Source organism: Pezoporus occidentalis, unplaced genomic scaffold (assembly GCF_034315485.1).
Source record: "Pezoporus occidentalis ecotype Australia unplaced genomic scaffold, CSIRO_AGI_Poc_V1 ctg302, whole genome shotgun sequence".
Lineage (NCBI taxonomy): Eukaryota > Metazoa > Chordata > Aves > Psittaciformes > Psittacidae > Pezoporus > Pezoporus occidentalis.
Genome location: NW_026914964.1, coordinates 366,571 through 393,187, shown reverse-complemented (window position 1 = coordinate 393,187; position 26,617 = coordinate 366,571). Strand labels below are relative to the sequence as shown.

At 38.2% G+C, this 26,617-nt stretch overlaps 1 protein-coding gene across 4 annotated transcripts in view; it reads right to left on the bottom strand.

Annotated features, from left to right (window-relative positions):
* Window positions 1–237: 237 nt before the first annotated feature.
* Window positions 238–26,617, bottom strand: part of SEC24D (SEC24 homolog D, COPII coat complex component) — a 56,323-nt gene continuing 29,943 nt past the window's right edge. For all 4 annotated transcript variants that reach the window (XM_062627592.1, XM_062627591.1, XM_062627593.1 and 1 more), the window contains 15 exons: window positions 19,535–19,673; window positions 17,833–17,948; window positions 15,038–15,162; window positions 12,361–12,552; window positions 11,662–11,755; window positions 9,003–9,119; window positions 8,378–8,548; window positions 7,498–7,594; window positions 6,734–6,879; window positions 5,229–5,367; window positions 4,625–4,743; window positions 3,634–3,813; window positions 2,920–3,111; window positions 2,374–2,463; window positions 238–1,974 (listed from right to left, as the gene is read on the bottom strand). In XM_062627592.1, coding sequence (XP_062483576.1) covers window positions 1,834–1,974; window positions 2,374–2,463; window positions 2,920–3,111; window positions 3,634–3,813; window positions 4,625–4,743; window positions 5,229–5,367; window positions 6,734–6,879; window positions 7,498–7,594; window positions 8,378–8,548; window positions 9,003–9,119; window positions 11,662–11,755; window positions 12,361–12,552; window positions 15,038–15,162; window positions 17,833–17,948; window positions 19,535–19,673 — 2,058 coding nt within the window. In that variant the 3' untranslated portion in view covers window positions 238–1,833. The remainder of the gene's footprint in view (window positions 1,975–2,373; window positions 2,464–2,919; window positions 3,112–3,633; window positions 3,814–4,624; window positions 4,744–5,228; window positions 5,368–6,733; window positions 6,880–7,497; window positions 7,595–8,377; window positions 8,549–9,002; window positions 9,120–11,661; window positions 11,756–12,360; window positions 12,553–15,037; window positions 15,163–17,832; window positions 17,949–19,534; window positions 19,674–26,617) is intronic.

The following is a 26,617-nucleotide window of genomic DNA, read 5'->3' as shown; positions in this document are numbered from 1 at the left end:
CTCAAATCTGGGAGAAAACCAACAGATGTCACTTCACTTTGCCTAACATCTCAGAAAAATATGCGTAAAATCTTCCTCCTTGAACAGCAAATGACTGCACAATCCAGAAACAGATTGCTGTGATGCCCTATCTGCTTTCGCTTGACATTGGAGTTATTTGATCTGAGGTCTTTTGTGCTCAGCAGCACCTTTTGGCAGAAGCTGATAGCATAAAAAAATCTAACTTAGAATCTGAAATAATAAACGCCCACATGATGACAATATTTAATAATTGCTTATTTCTTTACACAGAGAGTTGCTGGTGTCATTATACAAAGTACACTGATTTCGAATGGCAACAGATATGTTTTACATGGTAACATCTTCAGCTAAGAAGTCCTTGCCTTGGCAGCTGAGTTCAGTCCAAGGATCCCTTTGTAATATAGCCACTTATTTTAAGAAGGTGCAGTCGATGCACAAGAATACATCTGTTTTGATAAGCTGTCAAATCAAAAAATGTTCATCTTGACTGCTCATTGGATATGAAAATGATTAAACTAAGTAGCAACACCAACATGATGAAACATATTTTTTATTTTTCTTTTTTTTTGAGGCCCAAATCCAAGCCTTACTTTTGAGAACTTTTTGTTTTCTTTAAAACACTGATTTTTATAGCTGTAGCTTCTCAAGTTTGGGAGAGTTGAAACCTCTCATGCAGAGGCATTGGTCTTAAAGGTATAGATAGACTGATGAAGGATACTCAGATATGAATTTACCTCAGATATGAGGTAAACAGCTCTTCCCAAGACTCTGGCTTTCTAAATTCTACCTGAAATACTGATGTTAGCAGAGGCTTATTTTTCAAACCGGTGCCTTTTGAATGCATCAGTCATGTGAATGGAGGTTGCTGTAACAGAACAGGTATTAAACCAGAGGCCTTCTTTTTATAGCACTGTAAGTAAACCTTTGGTTAATGTGTCAACCTCTCTTAGAGCTGACCCGCCACTGAAATTTTGAGGGACAGATGCTTATCTAAGGTCTATTAGGAATATTCAAGTTAGCAAAATACAAATAAAACCTAACTCATTCAATTTTGAAAATGTAATTAAATGGTATGCTAAATTAATTGTTGCCCTTAAGACTAGAGAATTGTACCATGTTAGTATAGCATTATCTGCCAGACGTAGCAAAAGGATTGTTTGATCATTGTTCTTCCTGTGGGCCACTGCCATTAAACTTACTCAAGTCCAGTTATAAACAGAAGCTTTTTTGCGTCCTGGATAAGCCCAACTGCGGAAGGTTACCCAGAGCTCTCTTTCTGGAGAAAGTAGTACTTGTTCCTTCCAGAAAAAAAGGCATTACTTTTTAGGGTTTAGCTTTACACAAAAGATGCTGAAGCACTTAAATTGAACTACGTGATTACTGCAAATCTGTCAGCTGAATGCCCTCACTTAGAAAAAGCAGGTTTGTGTATTTTTTTTTCCACTTCTGTATAGATTTCTAGCATCTTTCCTGGCTCAAGTACAACTTCAGACTAGTGAAAGGAATAATTACATTTTAATAACAGCATACCATATGCTCTTAAGCATTGACAGTTTGATATCTGGCAACTCACTTACAGAAAGAGTCAGGACTCCCAGAAGACTAATACCTGAGTGCAGAACTTCCTATTCTAAGTAAGCTAAATAGTGAGAGGTTGTGTGAAATGAGACTGTGCAAAAGAGGCACAGGCAAGATTCCCTAAAGCACAGCAGGATGCTTGGGGACAGTGGAGCTGTGGGCCAGCTTTCAGGCAGCAAGACCTGTCCCTCTTGCAAAATCCAAACGAAACTTACATATTATACTTAAGTTTCCTTAACTGAGCAGCTGGCAGATCTCCTTGTGAACACAGCATAAGAAATCCACGTAGGAAGCTCCTCCATAAATACTCTTGTCTTCTACCAGGAACTGTTGGAAAAGCATCTCTGATTGCTCCCGCTGTTTTACTATCATCAACTGAAAAGAGGAGGGAAACGTATTTTTAGGATATAATCATACTAAATGGAGTTTGGTTTCCCTGCATCTATTACTGCATGCTCTTGGGGGCAGGGGGGACAGAGAGATGGGATGGACAGAAACTAATAAATCTCCACATTTCAGTAGCTGTATTTATGAACAGGAGAGACAGACTAGTGTGACTTAAGGTGTGCAAATAAAATGGCAACCTTTAGACTTAAACTACCTCTGAAAATCTCCTTTGATTAATGAGAATTGAGCATATTTGAGATACTCATGTCTACAATGCATGCTGGAACTCAATGACATACAGGAAAATTCCTGATACATAAAACCTTTTACACCTACCAGTAGGTTTTGTTTTGAACAGGGATGAGGAATAAGTCAGAGAGAAGTTACCTTCATAGCGTAGGGCTTTTGGCTCTGGATATGCTTCAGTACTGACTTAAATTTCTTAGAATATGGATTGTCCAGGTCAGGCAGTGAAGTCTGTTAGAATGAAAGCATGGCAGGTTGTTAAATTCCAGTCACATATCTTATAAATTCAGATGAGATTAGCTGCTGATAGTAATGAGGTAAACTGCTGGTAGTTATGATGCATTTCATTCTAACCAGGAAAAAAAAAAATCTCTCATTTGTTCAAAGATTCATCTGTCTAGGCAAATATTTTAGTTTCATCTAATCACTGTGTGAAAATTCGCTATCAGAGAGAGTTGTAACTCTTGCGAAGCATTTTGTTCCAATTTTAAGCAATACCCATTCAATTGGACTTTAATATCTGAAACAGTATAAGTTTAAGAAGGTTTAAAAATGTTGTGAAACCTCCTCTCCTGTAAGCGTTCAGACTGTCAAAGCTTATTTATTAAAGTTTGATGGACGTTTGATGATGATGTATGTTCGGGTGTGCATAAATTGTGAAAAAGGGACCAGTCTCCATCTACTCACAGCCTCCGTTCTGATGTGTGTGAAGGATGGCACATTGAAAAGCCCCTGGATGAGCTCTGGGGGTACACTGACTCCCAGCCACAGGAACATAATCAGACCATTGGCCAGAAGGAAGGCCCCTCCTTCTGAGAGACGTTCCTCAGAGCAGCGGACGGCAGCTGGGATGGCATCACTCTTCAGATCCAGGCTGTGCTGTGGGGCAAAAATGTGCCAGAGTTGTAGACTTGGTGACTTCAAGGTGAGTAAAGCTCTAACCAGATCCTGAAAAGTAACTATCAAAAGGTTTAGCACGTCTTAGTGGTTCCTTTCCTGATTAGAGGAATTAGAAATCAAACGTCCTCTTTCTCAGTTAACAAACTGTGTGCAAAGGAGGGCCTGCCATAAGTGGGGAAACACAAGAACAGCACTGATCTTTAGCAGAACTAGCATCTCTCATTAGCATGAGCAAAAACCTTGCTAAATGTACACTTGGAGTCTTTGAGGATGTTGAAGTCAGCAATTGATTATGTTCATTCTCTATTTCCATTAAACTAGAGGTTCTACCCTCCCTCCTCAATTTAGTTCAACTAGTGACTACCTTGCCATAAAAACGTAATCCAGCATGGTAGCACTTGCCTGGCAGGCAGAACATTTCCTGCAGCTGCACAACTACAGGATGGGAGCATGCTGAAAACAGTTACTGAAAAGGGAGAGATGCACAACCAGCATACTCACAACTGGCAGAAGCTGGGGATAGAAAAACAACTGTGTGTCAGCTACCCCCATAGAGGTGACCAGCTGGCGATAGTAAGCTCGCTCGTCGGTTGGAATTTCTGGCCTACCAACTAGCACGCAGCTCTTGGACAGGCAGTTCATGTACATAGGCAGCACCTTCATTGCATCTGGAAGAACGAGCTGAGAAGCAAAGAAAGCTTGTTAGATGGTACAGCCCACGTGCATGGGAAGGAAGGCTGGACTTTCAGACATTTCAATAAAACACTGATTCTTGTCTTTGAATAAAGGAAAAAACCCAACCAAACAAAACTGGTTTTTGTGTGCTGTTTCAAACCAGAGTGACATCTCATAATATACAATTTCCAGTGTTTATGGGATTTGGATTTAGTTCAGCCATCTTTTGCATATTTTTCTGAAATGGAAAAAGACTTTTGTCAGAAACAGTTGCTGAGAGGATTTGCCAACATGTTGCTGGGTTCAGTTTGACCTCCCCAGATGTTCTGAACTTATAAAAGAATGTCTTAAGTTGAGAAAATTTTCAAGTAGTGAGCAACGTAACTAATCGGGTTCCTAGAGCTTCTTACTACCCTTGGGTAAGAAAGGGTTTAACAGCCTTATCTTAATCACCACAGATTTTCCACCTAGACACATCAGGTATTTATCACTCCAGCAATCCATCACCTATGTGCGATTGTTTACTAAGATACAATGTTATTTTTATTATTTTGACAGTGATAGTATTATTTGTCAGAAATTAGAATACCAAAATCTGTAACATTAGAAAAATGAAATCTCTGTGATTCAGCATGTAATACCAGCAGGAAAAAAAAAACAAAAGGCTGTCTAATTGCTCCCACTGAATCGCACCTGTCATTAATTATATTTGAAAGAAAAGGAAAATTTTCCTTTCTGGCATTGTGATGGTGCAGGAATGGTTGCTCATCTGCTGCAGCGCATGGCACGGGGAGGACGGAGCGCAGGTGGGTTTTACCTGGCTTACTGCCGAGGGGCTGGCACAGTTCTTCCTGTAACACGCCAGCATGTGAGCTGTATGGTTCACCAGCATCTCTCTGACCATCTTTAGCGGTTGGCTTAGAATGGCCTTAAAAGCTACAAATACAGAAGAATAAAGCAGTGTGCTAAAGACAGATGTATACTCTTGGAAGTGCCTAGATTCTGCTAGCTGCTGGTTCTACTAATTTGGGGTCTATGGCTGTTTTGTAGCCTCTTTTACAGACAACATCTGGGAGGATGTTTATCCATCTTTACAAAAAAAAAGAAAAAAAAAAAAAAAGGAAAAAAAAGCCCAACCAAAAAGCCCAAACCTCCAACATTATGTCAGGATGTCCATTTCCACTGCACAGCTTTGTGCATTACATGTTTGTAGCTCCCTTCACAAGCTTTCCTTTATGGCAGTATGACTAAAATACAAAATCTGTCTTTTGAATTTTATAATACTTCAAGAGTTGCTCAGGCTTGGAGGAGCAAGTTACAAAACATGATTTACCCCTAGCTGATCACTCTGGCTCCCCTTCCTTCACCTTCCTTCACCCCAAAGTAAAAAAGGAAAGAAAATCTTTCTGTTACAATTTTACCTGACTTGGCAAAGAAGTTGATAAGCGCATCTGTTTCACAGCTCTTGTAGACATCCGCTAACTGGGAGCTACAATTCAAACCTATATTGTGTATGCGAAGTCTTCTTTGCCCACTTATGGACGTGTAAAGGACAGCACACTGCAAAACAAGTACAAAATACCATTTATTTTTGTTTTAAAACAAAAAAGCTTCACCTGCTTTGTGCATAGAAGGCATATAATTACTTGTGAAGACAGCCTAGCCTCGCAGTACTACTGCAGTGCTGCTGAGAACTGTAGGACCAACATCTCTGTGGTCTTTATGGAAGTATAATAGACAAGACTATGCCAATAATATGATTGATTCAAAAGCTTATTACTCTCATTTGCTACATGCTGATGGTAGAATCTGGAAACAGGAGTCCACTCATTGTAAGTTTGTAAATCGTACTTTGGGTAATATTTGAATAGTTCAAAAACTCCATACAAACAATGAGATGCTTGCTGAGAAGTGCTCTGCCCATCACATTAGCTCCTGGCAAAAATGGGACAGGAAAACTTTCTCATCTAGAAAAGCTGAGTGGTTCCTTTTACATTAATAACTTGCTTATGAAGTGACGCAAGGTGCTGCTAACCCCTGTAGCCTGCAGCTTCCATTAAATATGGAGGGTGTAATTTAAGAATTTCCTTATGTCTCTAGTTCTACTTCAATATACTGTTGATACTTGAACATAGCATGCTGCATTCCACAAGCACGTCTCACATGAAAGAGCTGTAAACATAAATCTACACCCTTCACTGCTGCACCATGGTGCTAGGAAGTGACCTCAGACATACCAAAGTGGGTGTTTCCCAGTGCTGTATTCATACACAGGGATTAACTGCTGACGTATGAAATGTATTTATAGGGGCAAGCTAAAGCCAAGCACAACAGAAACAAAAGGTTCAGATAATTATGTAGCTTAAATTTAAAACCTTGCAAGTTGCAATATTTTCTGTCATCAAATGAGAAAAAGGTCATGACTAAACAAATCTAGAATAGTAAACAACAGCCTCCCAAAGGGTGGAATGCTCCCACTCCTAACAAAAGATGTATTCCAGCATATCTCGGGGGCTTCTGGCATCCCAGTGCCAACAGCCTGAAGGGGGCAGGGCAGCTAGCTGAGCTTCAACTGCACACGTACCATTTCTGTGTAAGAAGTAATGAATCTTACACACTAAATTAACTTAATAAAATGGGGGAAAAAATAGCTGTTGGGGTCTCAGAGGGCGTTGTGAAAGCATTGTGGCACCATCCCTGAACAGACAGGCAGGTGAGCACACTGACTGTCACAAGGAGCATCATTTGCACTGCAACCTTTGGATACTTAATTAAAACAATTTTTTTTTTTTTAGTAGTAATATTCTGTCACCAGAGTGTGTGAAAGACGGGCCATGTTCCCATCAGTCCTACACCGTAACTTCTTTTTGTTCTGCCTGCAGTTCTTGCTTACAATTTCACAACATTAGAGGTAATTGGTTTTTACCTGAATTAAGGCTCCACTGTCTTCATTCAGTTTGTCATCATGTTTGAACTCTACTGTCACTGCCTTGTCACAGTCAACTGCTGCCATCTCTACATCTGTGGTGTTGTTCATGTAAATGGCACCAAAAAAGTCTGTAGCCCTGAAGCCTGTAAGATTTAAAAAAAAATAAATACAGCCTTCTATTTAAAAACAGCAAATAAAATTGGCATTACTTTGTGACTTTTCTTTTATGGGCAATCAATTTTGTTTCCTGAAACAGGAATCCTTTTCTTCTCTAGGATGTGCAGCCTCGGGGCTCCACCAACTGTCCTTGCTGATGGCAGTTTCTGACAGTTGGGTGAGTGGGAGAAGCTGATAGGCCATGAAGTTGTGCTGTGACTGTGAGATCACCCAGAACCTTTTGAGCCATTGACTTGGCCATGTTGTGTGGGTCTGTTTCTCAGATACTTGCATCTGAGGTAAAAAGGAATGCTTGAAAAGTAGACACAGTAATGTCATTTGATGCAGGAAAACAAAGGAACATACAAGTGTTTTTTATACAACTTCCTTGCAATCCAAGACACATGCATAATGATCAGAAGCCTCACAATTAAAACATAATTATTATGGAGGCATTTACAGGAAAGGCACTTTCTTAGACTATCCAATTACTTTCCAAGAGGTATGAAATGAAATTCAAGTGATGTGTACAGCACTATATTATTTAAAATTATATATTCTCACATGCATTCACGTTTATTTTCATTCCCAGCGGGCCCCATTACCTGTACTTGTCCGAACCCTCATTACTGCATCAAATCCAGTCTTTTTTTCTATGTTGTTCCTGAGGTCACTTAAGAACCGTGGGCTGTCGGCATCGAGCTAGAACCAAAAAGCAAGAGCAAAAACCGCAGTTCACCACAGGGTGGCAGCAGCACGGCAGAAAACCAACCCTCTCCCGGCTTTCCGTGACCCCCCCATCCGCGGCATCAAACAGGCTCCTCTCATATGTAACATCTCTCTTTTTTTCTTTAAAAAACATATTTTAAAATGTTAGCTGTTGTTTTGTTAACAGAAGCATATGTACACAGGTATCCACCAATACATCACTAGGCCTGGACATCAAGGATTTCTATTAAATCAAATGACATCCAGTACCTTCTGCTCTCGGACTTCACCTTACAGCCTGGCTAGGATTTTATGGCACAGCCGTAACAACCGCTGAGTAGCCTTCCTGACTGTGCAAAAAATGCTTCTGCAGGTCAGCTCCTGAGACAGAGAAAGTCCCCTACTGCCCAAAGAGATTCTCTGTGAGACTGTACACAAGGGTACAACAACCTTGTGTTGCGCTTTTTGGGGGGTCTTTATTGTAAGCATTTGTATCTCTATACACAGGAATAACTGACTTCCCTGCTCCCATGCCAGCATAGTAAGCAAGTGGATTTGATTTTAAGATATCAGCCAGATTATTATTGTTTCAAAAGATATATTTGAGCCTGATCTGCCATTGCTAAGTTTGAATTGTCTCCCCTGATGTTTGTAAGTAAAAGGTAGAGAGACTACAAAACTATGTAAAGTAGTATCAAAGCACACACTGGAATGCAAATAAAAACAACAAATCCCCAGGAGTTACTATACAAGAGGCAGGAAACCTGCCACACTTACCTGGAAATTGCTGTACTTGTACAGTGTCCCTCCAGTGTACAGTGTGACAAGACCCATGGAGGCTATGTCCACATATTGATTTGGGAAGAGGAACAAATTCACACAGCAGCCATTGGCCACACAATCCCTGGCTAAGGGCTCATAAGAATTTACTTGGGGCTGGAAGAGCGTCTGCACAGAATTAAAGAATACAAGTGTCATAACATCAATTAACTGTTGGTAGCCAGCCACAATCCAAATGTCCACTTGAAGAAAAAAAACATTAAGTGGAACTTGTGAGGTGTGGATTTAATGAAAAACATGTTGCCCCTGCCCATGTACTGTATGTAGGGAACCAATTTCAGTAAGTTCTTAGAGAACTAAGTCAGTTAACAGGCAGGCAGTAAAAGCTCTTCATGGGTGAAATTACTGATCTGCTGCCTGGATTTTCTGTTATTGATGGGAATGGCTGCTTTACCGTACTTCGACTTTCAATATTCCTATATAATCAGGGCACAATAAGAATGGGAACATTTTCTAATTCAACAACACACCGTCGCAAAGAAAAGAAATGAAAAAAGGTGGAGGCTCTATTAGAGAAATTCAGCGCAGTAGCAGTCCCTTGTTAACTTAGAGCAGAAAATACCTTTTCTTTATCTGTATTGAGTAGTTTTTTGTCATCTCTGTTCCTCAGCTTCCCTGGTGCTTCTGCAGTTGGCAATGAAGAATGGAAAATAAACAATTTTCCAGCACATTCTGCAGCCTGTTCCAAAGACACCATATTGGCATATTTGTAAGTGCTAAGATGAAAAAGCCTGATTTTCACACATTGTCGCATCTCAGAGAACAGTGTAAACTTTCTGCAAATTCCTCAGAGCTAAATGATTCATTTGCAGACTCAAAACTTAACAGATGTAAGTCCCAAAACAAACTGGGAATTTTACATCAGTGAATTCCTTAGCCTACCACATGGATGGACCTACCAATGGTTAGGGCTGGAAAGGACCTTAAGATCATCTAGTTCCAATGTTGGCTGATGCATCATTACCGTAGTTTCTATAGAGAAGTTTTAAAATCTTGATGGGCAAAACTAGGAGTACCTCTCTTGGAGACTTCCCAATTGGATACAAGCATTATGCAGCAACCACCAAGCATAAAAAGTACAAATACTACATTGGAAAACTTAAAACGAAAAATAATTTAACAGAAAAATTATTTCTTTCCCTTCAGGCACACTAGTGATTGCTACACTTACAGATGAGTGACAATCACACTCCTGTACTAGATTCCACATTCAAATCTACACTAAAAGGCAGGAGTATCAAAACTTACAATGAACATCTCCTCTTATCAGTAAGAAACAAAGTAACTGCCATTTTTATTCCAGTTTTCTATTCTTAGAACACTAATGAGGACATAATATTTACTGAGATGACAGACTCCTGACAGAAACCCCTGAATTCTGAAAAAGAGTTTAACAACAGTGGCAGTGTCACAGGCCTCTTTGTACTATAAACAAGCTTTTCCACCAAAACTTAGAAAATCCAGTTTATTGCTTACTACAGAGACAGCTAGTGGGAATGAACAAAACAAACTAGACTATTTCAGCTGCAATCCTCAGGTCCAGCTGCCCAAGCACTTCAGGGCTGAACCAAAGTGAAAGAGAAGTGAAATAAAAAAGAGTGAGCAGTTCTGAGGTCTTCAAGTACAGAAGCAGCTCAGTGTGATGAAGGGAAGGAAGAGGAGTGATGGATTTGCCCTTTTCCTGCTCCAGAATTAGCCACACATCCAGGTTAAAACTGTCAATACCCAAGACCACAGACACAGATCAGCTTTGGTACTCCTCCTGTTGAAGATCTTGAGATGTTCTCAAGATATTCCACATTTCAAAATAAGCCAAGGCATACTTCTGGGAAAACAAGAAATCTCTTTGCTAAGGCAGAAATGCAACTGAAGACAGTGTCTTACATTTTATAGAGCAGAAATTTCACCCCTAGTATTTCAAGCATAAGTATCTTTAGTCACAAATGCTAATTTCTTCAATGCCTTTTAAGAAGCATTCTGCTGAAGACTGAGTTACCAAATATCTGTTTGTCACGATATGCAGCAGGAATTACTGACACTGTTTTTGACACACTTTCTAAAATGTATGTGTGTTATTTCTAAAAGTGTATTAAAATTAATCCCAAATAGGACCACAATCCATTTTAGATTTTTTTAGACAAGAATCATCTTCCTGAGCACAGGTATATGCATATTAATAATTCACAGTGGAAATCTTTACAAATTGTAACTTAAAAAAACTGAGCTAAATAAAAAGCTTACTTAAGAGCTGCTTTCTTTTATAGCCAGCACCAAAGTCAAGTATTACGGAAGAGGACTGTGACAGAAACAGTAACCAAACATGTTTTGCACACACACCTTCCGGTGTAAGAAAATGGGTATTAATCAAATATTTAAGAAACAGACTTGAGCAATGTTCTGTATTTTCAATGAATTTATCTACTCAAAGCTCATGCTTTACTTATACACAGCTTACAGACAAATCAACTATTTAAAAACAGCACTGGCTGTTTTTTACTTTACACAAGATTTACAAATCTTGTGATGAACCATGGTGGCATCCTTTTAATTGGCAGCACTTCTTGGAAATGTCAGCATTTCAGAGGGTGTCCTGGACATACAGAAAGTGACTGAGGATGCATCATGACCTGGGGATTAATTTTCAGCAGTACACAGGCTGCGAAAATAGTTAAGCACAAACCCTCCACTTCCCTACCTGATTCAGTCATACGTCATCATAAATATCTTATTTTTTACAACAAATCTGCAGAAGCAGAAGAAAGCGCAAAATTGGATCTTACACTGACTCCTTTCCCACCCTCCACACATGCAAGGATGGGTTATCTGTGCAAACATTCAGAGTATCTATTAGTTCCTCCTGCAGTAACTACATCCTTTTTTATTTCTCTCAAATGCTGAATGAGAATAGACTCCTGCTTCTCATTTTCTCCTAAACATCCATTCTATGTAGCAGAGACTCTAGGGACTGGCTTCCCCCAAAAAACATAATCTGGAAACACATGTATGCCTGTGAGTGTTCTCATTTTGACTAAAGCAGTTCAGACATACTGTTACAGTACTGGAACATCAGTGCTGGAAATAATTTGTGCCTTTTTTTTTTTTTTTTTTTTTTCTCATTTCCCATTGTGATTTGTAGGAGACTTGGGACTGGCTTTTAGCAAATGGAACTTCTGCAGCTTATCAAGTCTTATTCTCACTTCTGTAGAGAGGAACATTCTAACCTTTAGTGCCTCCATGCCAGCCTGGATAACAGGAGCGAAGATGGTCTCACTCTCATTAGTGTCTGCAAACATCTCTGGAATCTGGTCCAACAAGCTATGAAAGAAGAAAGGATCAGTGTCTCAGCTGGTTAGTTATTTGGAATACTCCCCAAACTACTTTGTAACATACCAATTCAGATAGGAAAATTTTGATTGCTCAATTTCTTAGGATTCCAGCCAGAATAAAACAAAATAGGTATTTTTAAATTCTAGGAGATGTGTTATTTCAAACCTGTTAACAAAAAAGAACATGCAATAAAAAAAATAAATAAAAAATAAATAGCTGAAAGTTAAGGAGTTCTGGTGTTCTGTGAGTCCTTAGATCATATCCAGGTGTGCATCCTATACATTGCAAGAGGAAAAATATGCAATATGGCACACAGCTGCTACCCCCATCACATTTCTGAAACAGCACAGCTTAAGATGCATGGTCTACACCTGGCCTAAACATGCTTTCCAACTGAGCACTGGGGGGATTGTTGATATCCCTTTTTCTTTGCTTCAGAGGTGGAACTATAGGACTTGAAGCATCTGATGGCTTCTACAGTATTTCAATAAACACATGTACCCTGCCATCCCCAATAATAGAATTGACTAAAAGGATTAATGCATATGATAAGCTTTCATATCTTATTCTCATATGGACTAATCATACTTTACTTGATAACAACAGATCGTGAATCCTGGAAGTTAACAAGGAAACCATCCAGCAAAGGAACAAAAACTTCTCCGACATCAGAGACCACCATCATCTGAGGCTGAGCTAAGCTGCTTTTAACATTAAAGAAGTGGAGGACCTTGTTATAAGTGACAAAACCAACTTGAATTGCTGAGCATTCCTCTTGCTCTTCTCTGTAAGAAAACCAAAACCAACTGGTTATAATTCTGAATTTCTGATCTTACAATAAAAGCATTCCTTTGCAATGCAAGGCTGCTTTCAGATCATCATCCATACAGGGAACAACAAAGCAAACAACAACCAAGTTATGTAATGACATCAATCTTTGCCTTAGTCCAAATTAAAACACCCTGATAAAAATCAAATGCTGTATTGCTTACTTTTTTAAAAAATATATACAAATTTACATCAACCCTATCAACTGCATTCCATCCAAGCAGTGAAAAATCCCTAAGATAAATAATAAACCAGGGACAATTTTTTCAGATACTGCTCTTATCTGTGGTGGTCTGAATATCCAGTTGCTTCTATCACAGTTTTAAAGATTAGCTGTAATGCAGTGGCCAGTTGCCTATACATCTCATAAACTAATTATTTTTCAAGTCTCAGAATGAGATGTCTGGATCACAGATACAGAAGTGCTTTCAAGTATTTCTTTGGGCTTTTTGTTGTTTGTGTGTTTTGGTTTGTTTTTTTTGTTTTTTTTTTTGTTTTTTTTTGGTGTGGGCTTTGTTTTTGTTTTTAAATTATATAAAAAATCATATTTGCACAACTAGTGTGATTTTTCTGAGCTCATAAGCACAACTTTTATCAACACATTTATCTATTTTTCTAAATACAGTCCCAGGGGTTTCTGGTTTGGAACACATAAGCTTGAAAATGTCTGCTCCAAAATGTCAAGCAAGCAAATAATGTGTTTTCAGCTATGCTGCAAGTCTACAAAACCAGAGTTCTTAATACCAGGTCTCAAGACACCTACCTTAATCCTTTCTAACTTCTCAGCCACTTCAGTGGCTGTGCAGCACTTCCACAGTCATAGCTGGAGAAGGCCTTTAGACCCACCAGCCCTTTTGTGACACAGACTGCTTTGCTACCCCAAGTCTTTCCTCTCAAAGATACGGGCACAAGATGAATTCCCAGCACAGTGCTCTCACATCGTGGTAAGAGCAGAATATTTCTGCAGCTGTCTTTGTCCAGCAACAGAAAATTAACACACCTTTGTGTCTCAGCACCAAAACAGAAGTTTCAACATACATTTTGGTAGAATGCCTTAAGTTGTTGGTTTTGGGGTTGGGTTTTTGGTTGAGTTTTTTTTTGGTTTTGTTTGTTTGTTTGTTTGGTTTGGTTTTTTTTTTAAATTACTATTACTTAAAGACCACAGATGAGTCTAAAGAAACTGAAGGATCTGCCTTTTCTTTGTGTTTTTCTATTGCTTTTTTCAGAGAACATAAAAACTTTGGCCCTGCAAACATTTAGCAGCAGATATCTGCAGAGTGCTGTGAGGAGAAGAATTCATGTGTCTTTTTTTGTAATGCAGATACACTTGCTTTCATTTTCTTCCACTTTCCCTGTTCAAGCTTAGGTTTTTCTTATCTTCCAAGTCATGACCAATCCTGATGGAAAGCTCTGAGATATGTTCAGGATAGTATCAAACACTTGTGTTTCTAGGATAACCTTCAATGACAAAGTACTTCAGAGGTGGCCTTACATGGGCATCTAACAAACTAAACCTTCACCTTGCACTGGAATTTCTTTCATGCACAAAGATCCCAGAAGGACACAATATATGATTTTTAACACACGCCACCCTATCTCCCACACTTCCTCACTTTGCTCTCTCCATTTAAACCTGTTTACCCTCTGCAAGTATTGTTATTTGGAATGTATTTTCTGTATGTTCTTCAATGCTTTTACATGCCTTCACTGAGAAACAGCCACTTAATTTCCCAGTTTTCACTGTTCTCATTTAACTATATGTGTCTGCATTATTTAAACTTTAATGAAAACTACCCTAATACACTAAACTGAAAATTATACTAAACTACAATAAAATAGTACATTGGCATTAATATTGACCAGTAGTAATACTACTATTGTGTGTATAATGCTCACAAAGCAAATGTGCTATATTTAATAAAATATTTGTGGCCTAGAAGATTTTTCTCCTCTCAAGGACAGAGAAGTCATACAGCAGAGTTTTAGAAGCTTTAAAAGTTTTGCTAATTAACAATAAGAGCTAAAGACACAAGCCACCAACACTATGGCTTTAGAGAGACTTACCATTCTAGAGTATTCTGGTTTTGGTATTTTCTGTTTAATTTAATGAGAAAGGAAGCATTGCAGTAAACAGAACTTTACAGCAAGCTACAAGCTGGGTGGTAGCTGATACCACCAATAGAATTCACTACAAGAAAGGAAAAGAATGCAAGCTACACGTGCAGTTACTATGACAGATTTTTTCCATTCATAGAGTAAGCCCAGACATCAACGTTTAAAAAATGCCAGCAGTGAAAATTAACATTTGGTCACTATCAGCTCAAAAATGCCTGTACTGTAAATCTAGAAATTTTCTGTTGCTTGTTTTTACCTCTCAACATTCAAACTTCCATGAAAAATGCTATGGAGTAAGTTAACCAAAACACACTTTTATTTCTTTACCTTGGAAGTTTACCTAGAAGAGTCTTGAGCTCATCACATATGAGTTTAACCAGACCACTCTTGATGTTTCTGTACGATACATCAATCATGAAGATATAAGCTGGTGGCTTTGGAGGCTTGTTATTCTACAGAAAAAATGACCATTTACAGGGAAAATTACACAGTGCCCTGCTATGTAGAAAAATTTACAGGTAGTACCTTAAGGCAATCTAAATACAGCACTCAATTGTTTGAAAAATGCTATGGATCATAAATAGTAACTACTGCAGAAAGCTGACACTCACTGGGTAAAGTCCACTCCTGGAATAAAACATTGTTACTGGAGAACAGCATCCTTATGGAATAAAACATGTAAAGGTTAACATTTTACCAGGTAAGATGAAACACAAACATCTTCTGCTGGAATTCAAGCGTTTAAACAGATTTGCCTTTTGGCTTTTTCTGTACCCATATGGATTTTGCATTCCCTACATCAATATGCAATACCATTTTGTTAATGTTAATGTTTACATTCAGTCTTTGTTAGCATTTGTCTCTAACAACTGTTAAGTGATTTCCAACCAATCTGGAAACAGAAAATACAACTTAGGTACTGAACCAGAATTACAGTATCGGAGTTCTTAGAAGTACTAAGTGGTGGTCATCTGCCACCTATCTGTCATGCTGCAGGGCATTCTAGACAGCTGAACTGTACTTTCAGGAATAAGATGACTTTGTGTAAGACAAGCAAAGTATGAGAGTGGAACATTCAATGTAAGATGCTTTGTTTCCAAATAAAGCAGTGTAATACTTAGAGAAGTATCCAGGAAGAAGATCATATAAAGTGAACACAGCAACAGTAATCATCATACCTGATGATTGTAAGATTGGTTTTCCCAATTCCCGTTAGGATAAGCACTGCTCATTACTGGGTGTCAAATTCAGGACAGCTTTTCAATTATACTGTTTCACTGCCTTCACAATACAAAGTTCTGACCCCTCAACCAAACTAAACTTCAGAAAACTCCATGTAAGAAAACCATCATCCAACCCTTGAATTATGATTTACCTGTAGTCCCTGGAACACTTTAAACTTAACATAACGCCCTTGATCTCTCCTTATTTGAATCATGTAAATCAGAATTAGTTCCTGTAAACTAAAACCATGCAGCATTTTTAAAAGCGGTTCTGTTTACTGTACTTGGATTCTATTTTCAAAAACTGTATCAAACACTACTTTTAAACTCTTGTATCACATTGCCTTTATAAAGAATCCCTGCATAAGTTCTGACAAATATATTGTAGAAACAAGGACTTGTGCTCTTGGCACATTCACTTTGCATGAGCACAATAATGCAAACCAGCTGTTATTTGTTAACATTTCTCATAGCTGTACATCCTTGTCATTTGATAAGCACAAAAGGAAATGGCTTTTCAGTTCTGGTCTTAAACTGGATTTATAAAAGAATTAAATCTTTGCAACTTCGAGCAAAATGAAAAAGTAATTGTAAAATAACGTTAAAGACTGTAACATTTAATGACTTAGCATGACTGTTAATTTTGCAAGAGATTTCTCTTTTGGAACATTCTAGTAAGGCTATTGATGGGTCTTTGCAACAGGACAGACCATTCTGGATGACTTACCAAGTAAACTCCCCAAATTAAGCTATATGACAAAAGCCACTGCACTGAAAGATGCTCTGTGATGTTAACTGCACCAGACAGGGTTACACTCCAGAGCAGAGAAGAACTGTGAAAACAGCACCAACCATTTCGTACACACGATTTTTCAAAAGCTGAGCTGTCCGAAATCAGCAAAGCTTAACTGAATTTGATAGAACAATACTGGATGTGCACTGAGGATCCCGCACTGTATTTCTGTAACACCTCACGATCTCTCCTGTTCTGGGGTTTAACCCACACTGCAATAAAATTCATATAGGTCACCTCAGGGATTTCACTGGATTTTGGAGAAGTACCCTAGTGAGAAAGCAGAATTAAACCTTTTCTTCTCATTTTCTTCATACCAGCAATACTTTGATGGTCTGAGGAAGTTACCAGTCTCTACTTCAAAGTTTTGTAGGGCCCAGTTGCCTTTCCCAACCTTTTCCCAACCTCAGTTCAATGACAGGAAGAAAATTCTGCCTGATTTTAGCAAGAACAGAAAAATATGTCCATAATGTGGATAGACGTAGTTTTGTAAAGTGATCTGAAGTTTGAAAAGTTTAAGTAACTTATGCTTTCAGCAGTATCAAATAGAGTTTTCTAATAAAATCAACTACATACAGTTACAGTGACCTGAGTGGGCTGTGGGAAGAATTCTTTAGTGTGTTAATACTGGAGAGAGAACCCATTCCATTGTACTTACTGGTCAGAATACTAAAACTACACTTGCCAGGAAAAGATTAAAGGTCAAATTCCCTTGCGAAGGTTTTCAATATTGGGAAGGCAATTCTGGCATGTGTCTTGTCTTAAAAAACAAAAGAAGACATCCATCTAAAATGCAACACTGCATCAGAATGTGAACAGTGCAACATGCTACCTAGGACCAAATAAACACCCGTGAACAATGCTGCACTATTTATTACTCTCACTTTCTAGTCTCATACTCTGCAGCACAAAATAATAAAACATTATATTCTCCACATCACATCTGTCTAAATTTTCTAGAATGTTCCTGGACTCTGATATTCAACTTACAGATGTGTTTACTGTAAGTATTTAGAAGATTTTGTTTGTTTTGACATAAAATTGTAAAATTAGTTTTTACAATTGTAAAATTAGTTTTTACAATTTTGAGTATTGGAAATACTCACTCGGCAATAATCCAAAGTAGCAACATATTCATAAGATCCCAGATATAGCTCAGGCCTTTCACAGTGGTCTACCCGCTGGCCAGTGTGGTCCAGATGTTGAAAGAAGAACAGAGGGACTAAAAGCCAACACAAGAGCAGGAAAAAAAAGGTTAGGTTTTGGGGAGAGGGGAACAACCTGGCAACTTCTTTCACCACATACAATGGTGAAATATGAAATATACTATTGCATGTGTATAGCTACCCTGTTACTGATCGAGGAAAGAGTTGCAATGTTGGTGTGGCTTTTTTTCCCCCAACATTGGCTTAAAAAACCCCAAGCAAACAAAAACATGGCGATATTCTAGTAATGACAGTTCCTTTTGTATTTGGAGTACAGGGTGTATTCCCCTATAAATGTTCACATACTCCCACCTCTACACTGTCAGGTAAAACTGACCCAGGTCATTTCCACAGGCAGGAGTCTTTTACCTGGACCTAACAGTTTGTTCACAGGTTCACAACCCTGGGCTACTGTACTGCAAAGTGCATCAGGAACCTTCTGCAGATACAGATATAAGGTGCATAACTCCAAAGCAGTAAGAAATCAAGTGAGTTTGCCGCCACCAATTTCCATACAGCTAGTCTGATGGTTAAGAGTCATACTGAGGAGGAAGAGTCACATATGGGTTTTACCTCCTCTTTCCTAAATCAGTGTATATTTAGAATGCTTATTTTTCACATTGTTGCCTGCAAAAACTGAATGTGCATGTGAATGGTGGAAGTATCTACTTAGTGCGTTGGCCGTTTTCAGCCCTCATTAAAATTTTATTTTAAAGTGCTTTCTGAGTTGGATATAAGATAGCACAGTAATATAAAGCATGATTTAAAATGGACACTAGAACTTAAATGTCTTTCTTAAAATGTTTACAATGCATTTAAATTTCTCTTTATAAGAGTTTAAACTGGTAAACTATGAAATTTGTTATCTGCTATGCTTGCACAAATATTTGAGAGTCAGACAGAAGAGGAGTTGGAATGAGTCTGTCAAGGTTCACGTGTCAAGAGCTGAAAAGACTACTGTATTAGGGAAAGCACTATACCACTGTGATCCAGCTGAGGAAATCCAACTTGATACAAATGTCTAGAAAGGCTAGTTCTGCCAAAGATTTGGGATTTAGCCAAGCACACGAGAACAGTTATGAGTCACATGCAGCACACTTGAACAAATATGGCATGGTATCCTCTGTGAAAACCAACACTTGTCACAGTAAGATTAATAGGTTATTTAACCACTGCATCCACCCTCACAGACAGAACTGGGCTAACATGGTTCTAAATATTTGGGTTTTGCTGGACACTTAGATTTCTTAAATAAATTAATTCTGTTGACAGAGAAGTTGCTTTCCATTAGCTATACAAGCAGCCCTGTATTCAATGTTAACACTGTATTTTTAAATGGAGTTTTGAATGTATCAGACTGGACTTCATGAGCCAGCATTATTTTTCATACATTTTGTTTTAAACTGTACTGAACAAATTTTGCTATGCATTTTCTTGTGTACTTTTTGAGGGTTTTTAAAAATTATTTATTTGTGAAATAGGCCTAGTTACTGCATCTCACTGAACTATTTTCTCATCAAGTCAAAAAATAATTTTAGGGATATAGTTTCTTTTTAGTTTTATAGAATTTGTATGAATGACACATCAGAACAACAACACTTACCATCATTTACACAGTTGCAAAATCCACACTGGTATCTCCTTCCACCTTCGATAAACTGCATGAAGGGACACATATAAGCTTTGCACCGGTTGCATCGGATTGGTCCAGTCTCACCATGGCTTACAACATGAAGAGGAGTCTAGATGAAGAAGTACATGAAGTTTTAAAATGCAATGCAAATTTAAAACCAAATAAAGCGAGCTAGAGGGACTTAACTCTTGTTAAAGACCACCTCATCAGCAGATGATTCGTCGTTCAGCATTCACCCAAAATCTGCAGAATGACTCAACGCCACAGCAGCTAAATTTACAAGTTCACAGGCTGTATTCTGACATTTATCACAGAGAGAGAGTAAAGATTCACACCAAATGTCTATAAAGTTTCGAAAGCATTGGAAGTTCAGGGCTCCAAGCTCATTTTCTCCAGCAAGGGGTTTTTACAGCTCATTAAGTGAAATCTGCTGGAGTCAGGTATTTTGCCTTCTCTGTGAGATCTGAGCTCATACTGAAGAAATCTACTGCTGCTCGTCTATTGCAAACAGGTATTTACTTAGAAAGCTTCTAAAATTTTCTTCTAAATCCTGCCCCTGCAATGCTGCCATGTTACATGCTATACTAACATTTAAAGTTGTCAGGGCCACCAGCTACAGCAGATTTAGAAGAAATACTAATAGTTACTGAAGGAAAGTACATACAGCAAATACAGTATCTCAAGCACTTGTCAGTTTAATTACACTGACCATGCGTGCTTCTGGCCTCTGCCAGAGGCAGAGCCAGCTTCTAGCCTCTGCCAAAAACCACAGCATTTTCCAGATGCCTCTTTTCAGTGTAGCAATTGAAAGAGCCCTGTGATTATACTTAATGTTAGAAAAAACATACTTGAAACTACTATAAAAAAGAAGTTTGCTTAATTATTTATGAAACTCAGTGTTTTGTATATTCCTTTTTTCTTACTTCCTTCAATCTCAACTAAAAACTTGTGAACATAAGAATGAGAAAAGAAATCCAGAGTTTAGACACATTACAGATCGCTACAAGAGGAAAAATGCTGACATCCTTTGAATGTTAAACCATTACCACTACCATATTCACTTTTTTTTTTTTAAATTATTCTGCTTCTTCTGATGGAATGGGCATATTTCATCTATTACACACTTTATCTTTTACTGGAGCTTAAGAGTCTTTGAATATCTAAAAATATCCTTCCTGTCCTAGCATTCACTGCTTACATATATCTTATTGTTTGTTTATATATTGCAAAGACTATTTTACTCATTCATTTCTCCAAAGGGTTTAATGCTTTTTGCTAAGGATTTTATACAACAAATAGACTTTTACTACATGGGTATTCTGAAATATCAAAATTAAGACATTTACATAAAAACATCAATAATAAAAAAAGAAATGCCATGAAGTTCAGAGCCCAGGTGTCTACATTCTTACACATACTTAATGAATTATATTTTTAAAGACAGCGGAAATAAAAGCAATGTTGGGTTTTTTTTTAATTTGTCTTTCATATTTGGAAAAAAAATTTAGCCTTCCCCTCCATTTAAGTTTCTTTTAAAGAAACTACCTATTACAAAGTCCTTTTTAAAATACAGGGTTGGAGCCTCAGCAGGCTAAGGGATATGTCTGCAAAGATTTACAAGCATGTTTAGGTTTATGTATCAAATGATTGTCTTGAAGTTACTGAGATTATCTGCAGTGCCTGAGGTTAATACATGCGCTCAAGTCCTAAGAAATTAGAATCCACAGGCAATGTTCTGTAAACCTATAATAGGCTGGTTTCTGTTTTGTCTTGCCCAGAGAAATAAAGGAGGCTAGCAAAAGCTAGCTACATTTTCTTCCTAATAAGCTTGCAGAAATTTAAAAAAAAAAAAAAAAAAAGATAAAAATGTACAAGTCAAAGAAGCAAAAGCAACCAAAAATGCTAAGGGTTTTGTCCAGGAAAGAAAAATCCTGCAAGGAATCTCCATGTGTACCTTTACTTATTTATTAGTTATAATTTTTTATAATTAAATGAATCCACATTTTTAGTATTTTCTTTAAATATCTAAAATATTTAAAAAATTTACCTCAATAATGAACACATATAATAATAATGCTATCTGTCTGATAATTTCAGAATAAGCACTCAGACTGAAAGCATCAAAACCCCACTTCTTGACAGGAACACTATAGTTGTGAAAGAAACTTTACCTCAAAAATACTGAAATCTTCCAGGACATTACACTGTAAAATCAGACATTCTGCCCATAAAGCAATTCCTGTTTGGGTGTGTAAACAACTGTCAAACTAATTTCTGTCACAGTGAAGTAGCCCTTTGGAAAGATAGATAAAATAATACTGTACAGGCATTAAAAAGCATAAAATGAAGTAGCAAGCTTAAACTAACAAATACATAAAAGAAAAACGACATAAAAAAAGCACGGCACTAAGTCGGAAAGTCTTGTTTGATGTGCTCCACTCTGCAGATGTCACTGTACACCAGAAGATAAAGCAGGGATCTGTTTATGGTCCCATGGAATCCAGTGCCAAACTCCCACAGGAGCAGGGAGATAAGATAAAGCTTAATTTTTTTGTGTGTGTGTATTTTGGTTGTTTTTTGGTTTGAGGTTTTTTTTAAAACAAATGCAATACTTCTTTTTCTTTTGCCTTTCCACCTATAAAGTATGAGCATTTTCTTCCTCTCTTCTCTTAAATCTCCACCAATAATAAGTGAATCAAGTTGGATATCTATTATAACTATCTCAACATTTGCTATACTTCTAGACTTGTTATGGCCTAATTCTTCCCCCTCATCTCTTCACAAACCCTTGCCCGATTTGTCTATTTAGACAACCTAATTGAGAACAGAGAGGGATCTCACAAAAAGGAACACTTTGGTATGTATTTATTGCTGGTCTTCCAGCACTATGCAAATATAAATATTTCTCAAAACCAGTGACTAAACTAATACTTGGTAGCCTAACTCTGAACAGGACACATAAAATTAATTCCATTTAAGTAAGCTGAAAGAATAGAGAGGTAGAATGAATCAGCTGTGCTGGGAGGCATAACATTATAGTTCTAGGTTAAAGCAAAGGAGGATTGGGCAGAAGGGGTAGGAAATGCTTTAAGAGACCTGCATAAACTTTCCTTTCTCTGAAACCTCATGGCCCTGCTGAAGTGCAAGTCCTGAAAGTCAATCTGATAAACCATAACTTATCCCACTATTAATCCAAATATAGCTGCAGTAGCAAGAGTTTTATTTTGGAAACATTTCAGCAAGAACATCTCTCAGGAGTCAGAACAATATCACAAAGCAATAGACAGACATTGGTGGCACAGCTTCAATATGAAACGCATCCATAAAAATTTCCAAAAGGACTGTAACCTGTGCTTTAAAGTCTGAGAAAGCTTATAAAAAGGGAGTCCTGACACACTCCTGAGGGTTTCCCTGTGGTGTCTGCAAAGTATCACCATATTCATGTTGCAGGATCAGGGCCACAGCTGGAAATTATAAGCGTAAGAGTAAGGGCTGTGATGACGCTCAAGACTGACAGGGCACATCTCAGGAAAGGTGTTCTAAAGAGACAAACCTTAAGAGAAGGAGAGTAGAGAACAGGAGAGGCACATACAAACACTGAAGAAAACTAGCCATTTATCACACAACAAAATAAAATATATACAGAGAGCATCTGTTTTCATTGTCAGAGTGGCATGCAGATTGGACTGCAAGAAACCATTTTGTAGCTATACTACAAGATAAATCTCCACATGTGATGGACTTCGCACCTTGTCTTTGCCTTTTCCTACCTACCACAGACAAGGAGGATTCCTGTGCATTCCTTGACATAGACCCTATCAGTACAGCAACGTCTGGTTCTGCCCTTAGTTTGACCCCACCATCGTTTAGGTGAATTTAACACCCCAGCACTGAAACTGCAGGAATGCTATTGTACTGAAAAGAGGCTCACAGAGCTTGTGAAGTCTGGCTACATCCAAGAGGAACAAAAAAACTCTTTTCTATGAGTGTAACTTTCAGCTGAATCAGTGTCTCTATCACAGCTTTACTGGTCCTCGTAAGAAGAGGAATTTATAAGAAGCTCTTCTACATACTTCTGAACAACATTACCACTGGAAGATGTGGAGGGTCACTCTACACAATGCAACAACTCTATACTACATGTGACAAGTTGCCTTTGCAACTGCAAATTATCTCAGGGACAAATGACTCTGAAAGCATACCTCATGAAAACCCCCAAATTAGGGGACATGTTTAAATGAGGGCTATTTGCTTCAAAAGGAAGAGTATCTTGCAGATATGGAGAGCTGCACAGATACGTAACTCCTGGTAACTTCTGATGTGAAAGTTTCTTAAAATTATACAAGATCAGCAGTACTACAGCAGATACTTTATACTTATGATGTAGAAAGAACACTAAATACCGTATTTGCATGCTTATTGACAAGGGGGGGGGGAGGGAAAGACAGAACTGCCAACTATTCAGTCCAGACAGTTCATTAAGCAGACAAGCTGTGCAGTTTTCCAGGGCAACAAATTCAGAAAGACAGTATTTCTAAAGTTATTACTTCAATTACATTGATGCAAGTCATTGATGCAATTCATAGGAGAATTTAAAGACATGCTAGACAATATAACTTTTTAATGAACACAGGAGGATGTTGACCAGGTGTGGTACTACTCCCCAAGGAGATCTTCTGTTTAGTTAATACAGTAAAGAGATAAAGAAAACTCCTCCAGAAAATCAAAGAGAATTTTGAAATGTAACACTGATGTTTTTGGAAAAAAAAAACAAACTGTAGGTCACGAACCAAACCATCTCTGTTTCCTAGGACTGTTGAAGGGCTTTGTTTTCTTTTATTGTATCATCATAGATTGCTTTTGGCAAAGATTAACCAGTCTACAAATAAACCCTCGGTTTTGAGTTGCTTTACTGATTCACATTAAAATGTCAAGAAAGCATTTCCCCTTGTGATGTTCCTACTGTCTTTTATCAGAAGCCATTCCTTCTGAAGAAATTATTTTGCCTATCCTTGGTTTTTAGATGTTGAACACTATCAGACTCCTTCAGCTGATGACTCAAGCCAATTTGGACTATCTCCTCTGCAGGGTTCACAGCAGGTTCAAGTATTTTTCGTAACACACTGCTTTTTCATCTATTTCTTTGTCTGTATGCATAACTGCAGCACGGCTAAACCACACTGCACATGTGGTCCAATCCAGTGTGTACTAAAATAAATGGAAATTACTGATTTCAGCAGATCACACGTCAGACTATTCCTTGAAATCCTTATTCACTATTCCCTTTTCAAGGGGAGTATTACAATTAACTGAACAGAGTTGGCAGCATGAAGAGTGTAAACACAGGCTACTTGATTCAACATGAAAATATTGAGAATGGGGGTAAATACATGTAATAATGATAAAATTCGGATGTAATTAAACACCAAATTAATTAGCTAACTACTTTAAAACTTCTGTATCATACAGGTGACAGAAAGGGGGTGAGGTAAAAGGAGAAAAAAAAAAAATAAATGTTTACTATCCATGCTTGAAAGAGGTATCACATGTCCTCCTGGTCATGATCCCAGACCAGGAATACTAAGCATTAACAAGTCAGCGCTCTCCAGCGCTTTTCAGCTTTGTAGTGCTGATTGTTATCTGGATGTACAGACGTCTTGTACAGACATGCTGTATCTCAAGTGAAGGTCAGCAGCCAGGATTAACTGATAATACAAGCAGGAGCATGAGACTGAATAATCAAGAAACTGTGTTGAACAAAAGACTTTCAAAATGCTAGCACTTCAAAACAATCAGATGTCAGGCAAGAACTGCCTCAATTCAGTTTACACTCATCATAGCAAGAGTGGGAGCTTGTGCAGAGGCAGATACACAAGAAGAGAACAAGGAAGTCTAAGAGACAGACAAAACTACCCTAGGACTGTGCTGTTATCATCATGTTGTTGTCCCCCCCCCGCATTCCTGTTCGCCCCTGAAGGCAACATACACATTAAATCACATGACAGGACTCAGGTTCATGCCTGTACTAATCTACAGCTTTACTTCGCACATATCACTGTCACAGATAGCCCAGCACTGCAGTCACTGTCTGAAATTTCTAGGCATGATTGTCGTAAAACCATTGAAAAACCATTTCTCTATGGAATTGGTAAGCAATAATTACAAGGGGGGTAGTCAAGACTCATCGATCACAGGAATTTCACAAAATCAGAAGTTTGATTTTCAGTCATTGTTCTCTGTCTTGAAAAATCACTCCGCACAAAATAAAAGATATTTAGCAATATATTTTACTGAAGTAAATAGAAGTCTTAAAGATATCTCATGCAGGTATTTTTATTTTTTTGCAGACCACTGCAGGAGAGCTCTAGAGGATCTTTAACATAGCAGACAGAATTTAGGCTCCAAATACTACTACTTCTTGACAGGCCCAGACTCTTTGTTGTGGTTTAAGCCCAGCCAGTAACTCAGAACCATGCAGCTGCTTGCTCACTCCCTCCTTCTTCCTCCTCCTGCTCCGGGAGGGATGGGGAGGAGAATCGAAAGAATGTAACTCCCCCGGGTTGAGATAAGAACAGTCCAGTAATTAAGGTATAACACAGACCACTACTGCTGCCACCAACAATAATTATGTTAAGGTAAATAACAAGGGAAGAGAATACAACTGCTCACCACCCACAGACTAATACCCAGCCGGCTCCGAGCAGCAATCTAGCCCTTCCAGGTAACTCCCCGCAGTTTGCATACTGGGCATGACGTGCTGTGGTATGGAATACCTCTTTGGCTAGTTTGGGTCAGGTGTCCTGTCTCTGCTTCCTCCCAGCTTCCCCTCCTCCCTGGCAAAGCATGAGACTTAGAAAGTCCTTGGTCAGAGTAAACATTACTTAGCAACAACTAAAAACATCAGTGTTATCAGCGCTGTTCCCAGGCTGAAAGTCAAAAACACAGCAGTGCACCAGCTACTAAGAAGGAGAAAAATGACTGCTACTGCTGAACCCAGGACACTCTTACATGTGCTGTATGCAAGTTTACCCTCACATCATTATTAGTTTACCC